Source organism: Somniosus microcephalus, chromosome 11, assembly GCF_052327205.1.
Source record: "Somniosus microcephalus isolate GS21.2 chromosome 11, FLI_Smic_1.0, whole genome shotgun sequence".
In the NCBI taxonomy this organism is placed as follows: Eukaryota; Metazoa; Chordata; class Chondrichthyes; order Squaliformes; family Somniosidae; genus Somniosus; species Somniosus microcephalus.
The window spans coordinates 197,814,176-197,826,779 of NC_140997.1; the positions used below are offsets into that span (position 1 = coordinate 197,814,176).

Genomic DNA, 12,604 nt, shown 5'->3' on the forward strand with positions numbered 1-12,604 from the left:
ATTCTATGCCTCGGCTAATGAAGGCACGTATCCCATATGCCTTTTTAACCACCTTATCTACCTGTCCTGCTCCCTTCAGGGATCTATGTACATGCACACCAAGGTCCCTCTGATCCTCGGTCTTTCCTAGGGTCCTACCATTCATTGTGTTATTCCCTTGCCTTGTTAGTCCTCCCAAAATGCATCACCTCACACTTTTCAGGGTTAAATTCCCATCTATATCGTCTTGTAGCCTTCTCTCTATTTTCTTGTCTCTTGTTGTGCTTGACATGACTTTTCAGATTAGTGGTTAAACTGCAGGAATGTCATTTCCATTTGAAGGATTTTTTTTTCAATAGCACTTGCTAAACAATTTTTTTAAACATTACCACCTTCAAAAATCTTCTAGAACACAAAAAGAATTTACAAATTTGAAAGGTTAATGAGAAAATAGGCTGAAGCTTTGCAAACACTATATTAAGATTTGTTTCATGATAAATTGGCAGAACTAGTGCAGGACGCATTGATAGCAGAAAATGATAATCAGGTGGGTTTGTACAGGAATATGATGAATGATCATTCTGAACATTCGAAGACTGCAAGGTGCTGAGTACATCATTTGTTTTTGAAACATCAGACAATTCATCGCTATGCTTTGATCTCAGACATGATTGTACTTGCCTATTTCTACCCTACAAGAACAACAAAGCTGAGTTTTTCTTTATTCTTAAAAAAGCAAGAAAGATATGATGGGTATAATAATGCAATTTATAAACAATTTAAAAATATACATCAAAATTATTTTATACATTAAATTACTGGATGCGTAGGGTGGTCCAAATTCATAAAAGAATGGCAAAGATCGTTTTTTTTTGTAAATATTTGATAACATCTGGGTAGAACTTTGTGATTAAGTGAACGACAGTGATGCTATGCTAACGGATGTCTCTCTTTAAATTGTGTTATTTTTATTTTAGTGCAGATGGAAGTGGACTTTCCACCTAGAGTCTAGATAGACAGTGAACGTCCGCTGTCCAAATAGATTTTCCTCCCCATAAAAGTTAGGGTCAAACTCTATCCTTGATTTTATAAGTTCATGTAAAAGTCAGCATTTAAAGCAGTCAGCTTAAAAAAAATTCAAAACATAAAATAGAAAGAGTACAACATATAAACACTTAACAGCATTTTTGTATACATACAATTGTATTGTTATTTTACATACAGAATATGATCACTTAAGAAAATATTTCTCTTATTTCAGTATGCATCACGGCACCTGACGTAAGAAAACTACTAGGCACTTGGTCTGAGTATTAAACAAGGCTTTAATCAACTGTTTTTCAACATGGAGATCTAGTTGTGTCCTTCACTAGTTCCTGTTAAAGAATGTCCTGAGCAAGCTGGGCCCATGCCTGATTATTTATACTCTCCCTGGACAGCACCACAGCAGGCCACCCAGTATTATTTCATAAGTCATTTCCACATGAATGACAAGATTCATGTCAGCACCTTTCCAGGCAAAATAAGCTAAATGGTACAATTTTAAAGGGGGTACAGGAACAGAGACCTGGGGGTGTCTGTGCACAAATCTTTGAAGGTGGCAGGACAATTTGGGAAGTCTGTTAAAAAAGCATATGGGATCCTTGGCTTTATTAATAGAGGAATAGAGTACAAAAGCAAGGAAATTATGTCCAACCTTTATAAAACACTGGTTAGGCCTCAGCTGGAGTACTGTATTCAATTCTGGGCACCACACTTTAGGAAGGATGTCACGGCCTTAGAGAGGGTGCAGAAGAGATTTATTAGAATGGCACCAGAGATGAGGGACTTCAGTTATGTGGAGAGACTGGAGAAGCTGGGATTGTTCTCCTTGGAGCAGAGGTTAAGAGATTTGATAGGTGTTGAAAATCATGAATGATTTTGATAGAGTAAATAAGAAACTGTTTTCAGTGGCAGAGGGGTCGGTCACCAGAGGACACAGATTTAAGGTGATAAGGAAAAGAACTAGAGGCGACATGGGGATTTTTTTTTATAAACATAAGTTGTTGTGTTTTGGAATGCACTGCCTGAAAGGGTGGTGGAAGCAGATTTAGTCGTAACTTTCAAAAGGGAATAGGATAAATACTTGAAGGGAAAATATTTACAGGGCTAAGGGACAGAGCCGGAGAGTGGGACAAATGGGGATAGCTCTTTCAAAGAGCCGGAACAGGCGCGATGGGTCGAATGGCCTCCTTCTGTGCTGCACCATTCTACGATTCTATGACAAGAAAGTGAGAAGTGAAGACTAGGAAGTTCCACCTCATTTCCATGGTATTCCTCATGTGCAAGTCCAAACAGCGAGTGTCAGCAGAATATTTGGCCGTGGGGGTCATCACACCTAAAGTCTGATTCCCATCCTCATTCAGTGTTTACATACATGTAATCCTAGTATGAGCTGCTTGATTAACAGCAGGAACTATGGACAGTTTTTCCCTTCCCAAGGACAGTGAGGTCACAGAGCCAGTGGTTGAGATTGGTCACCTCGGCACAGACCAAGAATAGAGGCTGAGACTTTCTCTGGGCTGTATAGCTCACTATTTAGTGCTATGGAGGAGGGTGTTCGGCCTCAAATTTGTTTGAAGATTTTCTGCATGTTGCAATTCTAAATCCTCCATTGCAATCTCAAGTATACTTGAAGTTGGATGAATATTCTGCCAATCTTTTAATTCCAAAATTGCATTTTTCATCTTTTGATTATATGACATCTTGTAATTATGATGCGGCATCAGAATAGAGCATTTACTATGTGTTTTCTGTGAGGCATCATGCAGATTTTTGAAAAACTTATTGATGTCTTTCCCAAGACAGTATTTCACACATGAACTGAAAATACTAGGAATATCTTTGGCTGAACTTATTTGATCAAAATAGACAATGCTATACTTATGCAGACGTGAGCCATTTTGCATATCACTACAAAATATGTTTACGGCAGTAGAATACATGTCCCCTGAATTACTCATTTTTTGATTGATGTTTGTTTTACAACAAATGGCATCCCACGTCATTTTGGCACCTTTTGAGCATACAATTATGACCTTATCTGCAGTCTCCTTCTGGGAGGCAAGCCATTGAGCAGGGCCCATTTCAGCAATGTTTCTCTTTTGCCACATATCAATGATTACCTGGATTCCATTGGAACTCTGCAGGAATTCCGCAAAAGTCTGGACAACATTTTGGAAGAGTGCATTGTCCATCGAATAAATGATTAGGACTTTAACTGGTTGCAGTAGTTGTGCTTCATTGTTGAGGAAGATTCTTTCATTGACTTTGCCTGTAAAAGAAGATTGGTTTCCTTTGAAGTTTTAATTGGTTTAAGAAATGCAGATTCCAATCACAAAAAGTAAGTTTTCCATACAGATCAGTATCAAAATTATATATGGATTAGATTGTTGCAGCGAAAGACTAAGATCAAAATATTGTGTTCAAGATCTCTAAAGGAATACTTGATTTGACTCCACTTAAAATAGTACTTAATTGGCTGTGAAGCACTTTGGGACGTCCGGTGGTCGTGAAAGGCGCAATATAAATGCAAGTCTTTTTTGATGATAAAACTATTGGTGGTGGAACCAAGTTGTCCTGATTTGATTGATGACAGTTATGTAATTAAACTGACTTCATTACTTTGTAGGAGGTTATCAAAATTACTGGGGTTCAAATCATGCCCTGTGATAGTAATATCACTAACACGGGTGTGCTAGGTGCAGCACTTTGACCAAATCCATCCCTCCCCCTTTCCCTGCCTATGTACTTAAAACCTGCTATATCTCTGCCAGTTCTGTAAAAAGGTCATCGACCTGAAACGTTAACTCTTTCTCTCGCCACAGATGCTGCCTGACCTGCTGAGTATTTACAACATTTTCTGTTTTTATTTCAGATTGTAACCTACTTTCACCCAGCCTACAGTTCCTTTCTTCTTCATGCACTTTCATGCAACACTGACTTGAGTTTTGGCTTTAATCTTTCTAGGCCTGAAAGATTAGAAAAGGCTGCTCTGATTGGTGAATATACACCAGTCAGGGAGCAGCCTTTACCAGTCCTCTGAGCCCAGGAGGTTTACAGAACTAAGAGTGAAGCCTCCAAGCATTCAAATTTTATGGCAGAGGTCACAGAAGTGACAGTAGACATGGAGGCAGCAATGACAACACCAGTGGAGGAAAATGCAGCAAAGGCAAAATGAGCAAGGGATGATCAGGACACTAAACCTGACTGTAGAAGAGGCAGCAGCTGAATGCTTGCTTTAATATGATCCCTCATACCCAGTAATGCTTTATTGACATCAGAATTTTGTATTTTTTAATTTGTTTATGGGATCTGGGCTTCGCTGGCAACGCCAGCATTTATTGCCCATCCCTAGTTGCCCTTGAGAAGGTGGTGGTGAGCCGCCGCCTTGAACCGCTGCAATCTATGTGGTGATGGTACTCCCACAGTGCTGTTAGGTAGGGAGTTCCAGGATTTTGACCCAGTAACTTCTAAGTCAGGCTGGTGTGTGACTTGGAGGGGAACTTGGAGGTGATGGTGTTCCCATACGCCTGCTGCCCTTGTCATTTTATGCGGTAGAGGTCGCGGGTTTGGGAAGTGCTGCCGAAGAAGCCTTGGAGAGTTGCTGCAGTGCATCTTGTAGATGGTACACACTGCAGCCACGGTACGCCGGTGGTGGAGGGAGTGAATGTTTAAGGTGGTGGATGGGGTGCCAATCAACATAAATTAGGGTTCCAATTGCTTGGATATAACATTTTCAGCTTGGAAATAACATTTTCAACTTGAAAGAAACCAAGATCTGGCATGTGCACTAACTTACATTTCTATATTTTATTTAAAGATAACTAGAATGACTTACCTAGTTTACAAATTAAAAACAGCACAGCTCCCAAAGCAAATAGGATCACAATCAGTACAACGAAACCCAAGATCAAATGTTCGTGTCCTGTACAGAAAATTTTAAAAAATGTACATTTTTTGCAATTTGGAAATGTTGTCAACCCTTTTAGAACTTTCATCCATCAGTCATACCAAAATTAAGTAAAGTGGAAATTGCTAATTGTAGAAAGTAGCTGTATTTTAACGAAGCAATTTCTAATTTTCTTTCACTACTGAAGCTTTGATTTTGTGAGGCTTTGCTCCTGGCATGGAAACTCAGTTGATGGGAGCATAGGCTACAGAACAGTGTTACAGCCCTACCTTGACCCACCTAGTCAGACTTCACACAGAATCTTGCAAAATTACCCCTCTTATACAAGACAAGAGATATCTCTATCTAATGATGGCTAGCTGAACTTCTGGAATTAATTAAAACACTGTGCAGAGTGTTGGAAATATTATTTACAGCTACAACAGTCTGAGGTTTGCAGGCAGTTTGTTCTCGTCACCTATTCGATCTGAATTTCTGGCTGACAGCTACTTTTGTTTGTTGTATCCCAGGCAGGCTGCCCAAAGTACATTGTTTCCTTGGAATCCTCTACAGGGCTACTTTTATATTAATTAATCTCAGTGATAGAATTCTAAAAATGTAGTTTCCTGTTGGATGTAATCCAGTCTGCTTGGAAGGGCATGAATACCACTCAAGAACAGACATAATGCCTGGGCCATTCTTCGGCTAAATTTTGCTAATACTCTGGTTGCCTGACTGCTGCAAAGAAATTGTTTGAACTTCAAAGGAAAAGACATCCTCTTAACCCAGGAATTTTCTCGGGTTCTTACGTTTCTGTTCACTGTGCCTCAATGTGCAGAGGGGGCAATTAGAGTTCTGCAAATACCATAGACTATGCAGATTCTAAGAACTTGCTGATATGAGCTTTTAAGAATTGTCGGTCTTGTGTGGGAGATTTTCAGATAAGGGTCTGATGATCTGAAAAGCCACAGTGAGTTAATCAAGCACTGAGAAAAACAGTATTATACGACAAGATGTATTAGGTGATTGGACATTTGGCCTACTTATCCAATCATGCATAGTCAGTCAACATTATTTTCCATTCTTTGCTTTAGCTACTGTATTTATTTAACCATTGAAGTGTAGTTTGTCCACATATCTGTAGTTTCATAGATGATATATTAGTGGCAGTGGAGTGCCCAGTTTATTACGAGTCCAAGAGGCATTATTAATCACAGATAAAATCATGAGTGTAATAAACTGGGTATTATGCTACACCACGTGATGTAGCACTGAGTCACAGAGAAGAGGAAGGCTAATGCATTGATTGCCTGACTGCTGCAAAAAAATTCTGCCAAGTTAGCTGATCTCGGCCAAATCTCTTGGCTCCACTGTCAGTCTACCTACATTTTTGGCTAGGAAGAGGGGGGGAAAAAAGCGATCGTTAATGTTTGCAATCACACCCACTGACTTTACTGGAAAGGTGTGGCTATTCAATGACGACAGGAGCAGACACAGTTGTGATGTGCTGTGTCCTGTTCCCCTAGTCAGCTAGTCTACTGCCACTCACCAGAGGCACACAGCTTGCTAAAACTTTACCCAAACAAGAAAACTGAATAGCTACTGTTGTAGGCCAGCTTCCACTCTATATCTACTGTGAGTAGTCAGCAAAAGTGTCAGATTTGATTTCTTTGTCCTTATCTAAGTTTACACCTTGCATTTCCCTCCACTCCCCCCCTCCCCTTCTTCTCTCATATCAACAATGTCATAAGCTGGGAATTTCTTTGGAGTTGCATCTGCTCCAATGCTGTAACTTTGCCAGAAGTGCTCTGGCAAAGTAATAGCGGCGGAGCAGGAGCAGTTCTGTGGAAATTCCTGGCCACGAGATCACCACACAGGAAAAAATAAACTCATTCTTCATATTTTTATTGGCTAGATTAAGAATTGAGGAACACAGTGTCTGATTTCCCTCATCGTTTCCACATCAATCTCTTTGACGATCATCATTTATCTCGCTCTTAAATTTACCATTGTTCAGATTTTCTTCCATTAATTTCATACCATTTTTGGTGCCATTGTTCGATTTCCCGCTATAGCCTAGAAATAAGACACTTCATTTAGTGTTTAAAGACATTATTATATCTAAAATTCTTAGTATTTATCATTTGAATAGAAAAAGTGGAAATATTTCCGAATTGAAGATTTTGTAATTTTAGATTGGAACATTGATTCAAATATTGTCTCAATGGCTGGGACTATCCTCGTAGTTGCTCTCATCCAGCCACCGTAGCTTCACCGGAAACCCTGTTTACACGTGTAAATGGGATTTCCACTGCTCTTCTGAAACTACCAGGAAATTTCCATCCAATGCTTTCATTTTGATAAATGCAAATAAGCAATAGAATACAAAACAGGATGATGTTTATGAAATGATAGCTATAAAGATAATTGAATTGTTCAAGTATGGAGCAAAAGAAAATAGAAATAGTCCATCAAAAATATGCTGCATACATGTGCTGGTGGAGGCATACTTTTAAAACATTCTTTACACCAACGCCCCCCCCCCCCCCCCTCCCTACTTGGACAATTGAAAGAGGAGTAATACATGGCTAGGTGTATCTGGCACAGACACGATGGGCTGAATGGCCTCCTGTGCTGTAAATTTCTATGATTCTAGGTGTTGTCTAAACTGCTTGAAAAGGAAATGCTGTGGTGTATGTGCCTTTAAGAGCAATTGTGGTGTATGTGCCTTTAAGAGCCCCAGGTGTGCGTAATGCCGGTAATTGCCACTTGGGCTATATAAGCCTGTGTATTGTGTATATCCTTTAGAAACCCCCCCAGACTTGCTTAGTAAATACCTATGAATCAACTCCTGTCTTCAGTGTCTTTATCTACACACGGACACTACAAATGCGACAAAAGCAGGAAGTAGCATAATAGCCAACCTAATTTGCCAAATTAGCTGATCTTTGTCAGAGCAGCAGTGATGCAAAGCAGTTGACTTCAATGTCTAGGCTAGGAAGGTGAAAAAATTATAATCAAGGGCCCCTGCTTGTGATCGCGACACGGTGGTTGTCCCCCATGTTCAAGTCCCACTCCAGAGACTTGGGCACAAAAGATCCCATGGCATTATTTGAAGAAGAGCAGGGGAGTTCTCCCTGGTGCCCTGGCCAATATTTATCTCTCAATCAACATCACATAATAATTTTTTTTTTTTTTTTTTTTTTTTTTTATATCTGCTCATCATCACATTGCTGTTCGTGGGAGCATACTGTGTACAAAATTGGCTGCCATGTTTCCTACATTACAACAGTGACTACACTTCAAAGGTACTTTATTGGCTGTAAAACGATTTGAGGTCGTGAAAGGTGCTATATAAATGCAAGTCTTTGTTTCTTTCATGTGGTGAGCCTCTGCCATTGTTCATGTGTTTGGGGGTTTTTGGGTGGGGGGAGGGGAGAAATTGGTCTTGATGGATGTGATGTCTTTTCATAGTCAAAGTTTCTATAATGCTTGATGTTCTAGTCTTCCCCGACCCTAATTTAATTTCTTCCCAAGGGAGTGAGTTCACTATGCTGGCAACCCTCCGGTACCCAATTTAGGTGGTCATTCTGCTTAAGCAGTGAAAGTGGGCTATTTCATATGGGGGAGGACATCATAATTGAGCTCATGATTACAGAATATTTTTCAGGAGGAAATTATATGCAAGTTATACAAAGCCTTGGTCAGACCCCATCTGGAGCACTGCGTTCAGTTTTGGGCACCACACCTCAGGAAGGATATTTTGGCCTTGGAGGGGGTACAGTGCAGATTCAACAGAATGATACCTGGACTTAAAGGGTTAAATTATAAGGACAGCTTGCATAAACTCTGCTTGTATTCCCTTGAGTTTAGAAGGTTGAGGGGGTGATCTAATTGAGGCATTTAAAATGATAAAAGGATTTAATAAGATAGATACAGAGAAGCTAGTTCCCCTGATGGGGGAATCAGGACATGAAGGCACAATTAGAGCTGGGCCATTCAGGAGTGAAATCAGAAAACACGTTTTCACCCAAAGGATAGTGGAAATATGGAACTCTTGCCCCCAAAAAGCTGTGGATACAGGCTCGATTGAAATTTTCAAGACTGAGATTGACAGATTTTTGTTAGTTAAGAGTATCAAGGGATATGGATTAAAGGTGGGTTAATAGAGTTCAGGTACAGATCAGCCACGATCGAACTGAATGACAGAACATTCAATTAGAGGGGGTGGGGTAGCTGAATGGTCTGCTCCTATTCCTATGTTCTAGCAAGATCACTGCATAGGAATTGCAAATGTATTTGTTGAGGACATTAATAACTATCCTGCCAGTAAGTGCATCTTTTTTTTTTTAAATGACAAACAAAATCCATCAAAAGGTGGGGTTAATTTATTCTGAATTCAGCACCTTTTTAGGGTGAGCAATAGCCAAATCACCGAGTTTCTTGTACCAATTTACTGATATGAAGATAATACAAGTGAGATTGTTGAACTGCTGACAGTTGTGTACAATTGAGTGGCTTTAAAGCAAAATGTCAATAAAAATGACAGCAAAAAAACGTACTTTTTTGTTCGGAACAGTTGAGCATTTTGTAATACATGATGCAGTCACGGCCACATCCAGGGAAATGTGGTTGTATCTAAAAATCAACAGCAATAAATGTCTTCAGTTACACATTCAATATAGACTTATTTTTTTTAAAAACAACTAGAACTCCCAATGTCTTGAAGCATTTCAAATTAAGATCTTTAGGGTAAAACATATTAATGAGAACTACTTACTATTACAAAATTTTCTTTAGAAAGATCCAGTAAAGCATTCCTCACAAATGTTACAGATATTCTTGATCCATTTGACTAGATGAAAGAAACAATGTTATTAAATAATACTTACATTTCTATTCACAAACACAACTATGATATAGTTCTGATTGAATGGTTTCAGTTTTTGCCTGTTTAATGCTTTTTCTTCCTTTTGCAGCACCATTTCAATGCTGAAAGCAGATGTCTTGTTTGCAGATCTCGACTGAAGCTGCTGTTGATGTGGCTGCTGAGAGGCCTGCCTTTTGTGATTTCTGTCCTTTTATAGGGATATAGTACCTGAATGATTTGACATCTACCCCAACAAGATGGCCAAGATCTTATTACTCATCAGTAAACATTGGAACATTAAACTATTGCACCATCACCATATGATCAGCCATGATCTCATTGAACGGCGGAGCAGGCTTGAAGGGCCAAATGGCTTACTCCTATCTTCTATTTTTCTATGTTTCTAAATCAACTACAAGAGGATGGCCGAATGAGTCTTCGACAGAGTAAGCGTTTCCCGAGAGAAGGTAAAGAAACAAATTTACCCTAACATGAGTTCACAGAGACAGAGTGTGCCTGAATCTGCAAGACTAGGCAAGTAAATCTCTGTTTGCGGAGTGTTGTTTGGAGAGGATTTGGGTAGATTGTACAAGCAAAAGGCAAGCAAAGTGTGACTTCTGCACCGAAACATAGCTGGCTTGAAGTTACTTTGAGTTTCTGAGCACAGTTATTATGACAGGACTGTGCAAATGTGTGTGCAGAATCCGCATGACGAGTGTGTTTCTGGGACACTCATGGGTGTAAGAAATTGCTCCAGGTGTACTCACACTAGCTAAAAATTAGAGAGCTTGGGAATAGTTAGAATTAGTCCATACTATATTTTGGATTCAACTGAGAAATAGCAAGGCTTTTGTCATACTGGTTGAAGTATATTATATAGTACCAAACAGTGGAAAGGATAGGAGGATGAAATTTGTAGACAAATTAATGTTGATGTAGATTTCTAGCATTATTTCAATTATCCAAAAAACAGACTTGACTAGGATAAATGTTTGTGCGGAGAAAAATATATATATATTTTTTTTTACACAACTATTTTTTCAATCAACATGCTGCTACTCCCAACAAGAAAGGTAGCAGTACTCAAGCTAGTTCTGGGTAATAACAGAGCATGTAGGTGAACATTTGGTAAGCAGTGACCACAATACAACTCCGTTCAGTGTAAGACGGCACCTCCAACAGTGCAGCAACTCCTGCAGTACTGCACTGGAATGACAGCCTAGATTTTGTGCTCAAGTCTCTGGAATGGGGCTTGAACCCACAATAGGGATGATGATCCGACCTTCCATTCATTTGCGGTTTGTGCTGTGCACAAATTGTCTGCCCAGTTTGCCTGCATAACAGTGACTGCACTTCAAAACAAATTCACTAGTTATAAAATACTTTGGGCCATCTCAAGGAGGGAATAAGGCACTATATTTAAGACAAATTGGTCTTTACAGGACAGATAATAAGGATAGCTAGGACAAATATAGAGAACATAGGAAAGTTGCAAAAAAAATTCGAAAGGCTAAGGAGGGAGTATGAGAGAAAATGTAAAGGGCAATAAAAAAATGTTTTTCAATCGTCGCATGTGTAGCAAGAGGGCAGTCAAGGTAGAGATAGGGCCACTGAGCAATGAAGGAGGCAAGCTTGTAAGGGAATAGCAGAAATGCTAATTAAGTATTTTGCCCAAGTATTCACAGAGGAAGCGGATATTGGGATTGTAGAATCAAAAGAGGTGCATGTACAATAATTAGTCAAAGTTACTACAGTATTCAAAGAGAAATCCTACTAAAGAAGTTACTCTAACTTAAGGCAGGCACATTACCAGGACCTGACTGTTTACATTAAGGGATCTTGAGGAAAGGTAGGGAAGAAACAGTGAAACTGGTCATAACATTTTCCATTCCACAGAATTTTAGAAAATGTTGTCGGGGGGAAAAGGCAAATGTGCTTCCCCTCTTTAAAAAAAAAAAAAGGTAAAATAATCGAGGAAATAATAGGCCAATTATTCATACTTCAGTTGCTGGTAAACTTCTGGAGTCTATGGGCCAAAAATTACAGTGCGTACACCATCGGAAGCCTTTTAAAAGGCCCCGCAAGTTCCGGGTTTCCTCATGCGTGAAAACCAGGAACTTGCGATCCGTTAAGGTTCGCCTCGACAGATCGTCCACGTGCACCCAAAAACACGAGCTATTTGCCCAACTACTGCCCAGAAAATGCTCACAAAACCCTTACACCTGGTAAAAGCAGACATAGGGCCTGCTTTTACCAGTGTAAGGGTTAAAATAAATGTTAAATTAAAATGTTAAAAATGATTGAAACATACAAAAACATTTAAAATTAGTTTATGCAAATTTTGGCTTGGATTAAAATGTTTAAAATTTTGCAAAAAATAACCAATTAATTTTGAACATGGGAACATTATTTTTATTTCAGTTGTGTTAATTATTTATTTGAGGATTCCTCATAGGCTTATGGGGGTTCCGCTCATAAATGGAATCCCCCAGGGATGCTTACAAACCACCTGTGTCCCTGGGCCTTTACGCAGGCGTACACCTGCAGGCCCAAGACCTGAAGACTCTGAAGCCCGGGAGCCAACAGGTAGGTTCATTTTTTTCCAAGTCGGAGGCGTACTCCGGAGATACGCCTCCGACCGCAAATGTCAGCCCTATATATTGCAGGATGAAATTATTGAACAGTAGGAGAACCATAAAGTGATTGGGAGGTCACCACAGATTTCTAAACGCCAGGCTGTGCTTGACCAACCACATAGAATTCTTCGAAGAAATAGCAGAGGATAAATGAAGAAAGTGTAGTGGGGATGTGGTTTCTATGGATTT

The 12,604-nt window shown here is 39.5% G+C and overlaps 2 protein-coding genes across 6 annotated transcripts in view; one reads left to right on the top strand and one right to left on the bottom strand.

Moving 5' to 3' along the window:
* Positions 1–1,514: 1,514 nt before the first annotated feature.
* The window catches only part of il17rb (interleukin 17 receptor B), a 46,637-nt gene continuing 35,547 nt past the window's right edge, over positions 1,515–12,604 (bottom strand). For 3 of the 4 annotated variants that reach the window (XM_086001652.1, XM_086001650.1, XM_086001654.1), the window contains exons 8-12: positions 9,690–9,764; positions 9,472–9,547; positions 6,917–6,985; positions 4,859–4,945; positions 1,515–3,292 (exon numbers count right to left, since the gene is read on the bottom strand). In XM_086001652.1, coding sequence (XP_085857778.1) covers positions 2,553–3,292; positions 4,859–4,945; positions 6,917–6,985; positions 9,472–9,547; positions 9,690–9,764 — 1,047 coding nt within the window. In that variant the 3' untranslated portion in view covers positions 1,515–2,552. The remainder of the gene's footprint in view (positions 3,293–4,858; positions 4,946–6,916; positions 6,986–9,471; positions 9,548–9,689; positions 9,765–12,604) is intronic. The other variant, XM_086001651.1, reaches the window with a different exon arrangement.
* LOC147111105 (uncharacterized) overlaps positions 4,940–12,604 on the top strand; it is a 42,322-nt gene continuing 34,657 nt past the window's right edge. For both annotated transcript variants that reach the window (XM_086001656.1, XM_086001655.1), the window contains exons 1-2: positions 4,940–10,246; positions 12,201–12,365. In XM_086001656.1, coding sequence (XP_085857782.1) covers positions 10,177–10,246; positions 12,201–12,365 — 235 coding nt within the window. In that variant the 5' untranslated portion in view covers positions 4,940–10,176. The remainder of the gene's footprint in view (positions 10,247–12,200; positions 12,366–12,604) is intronic.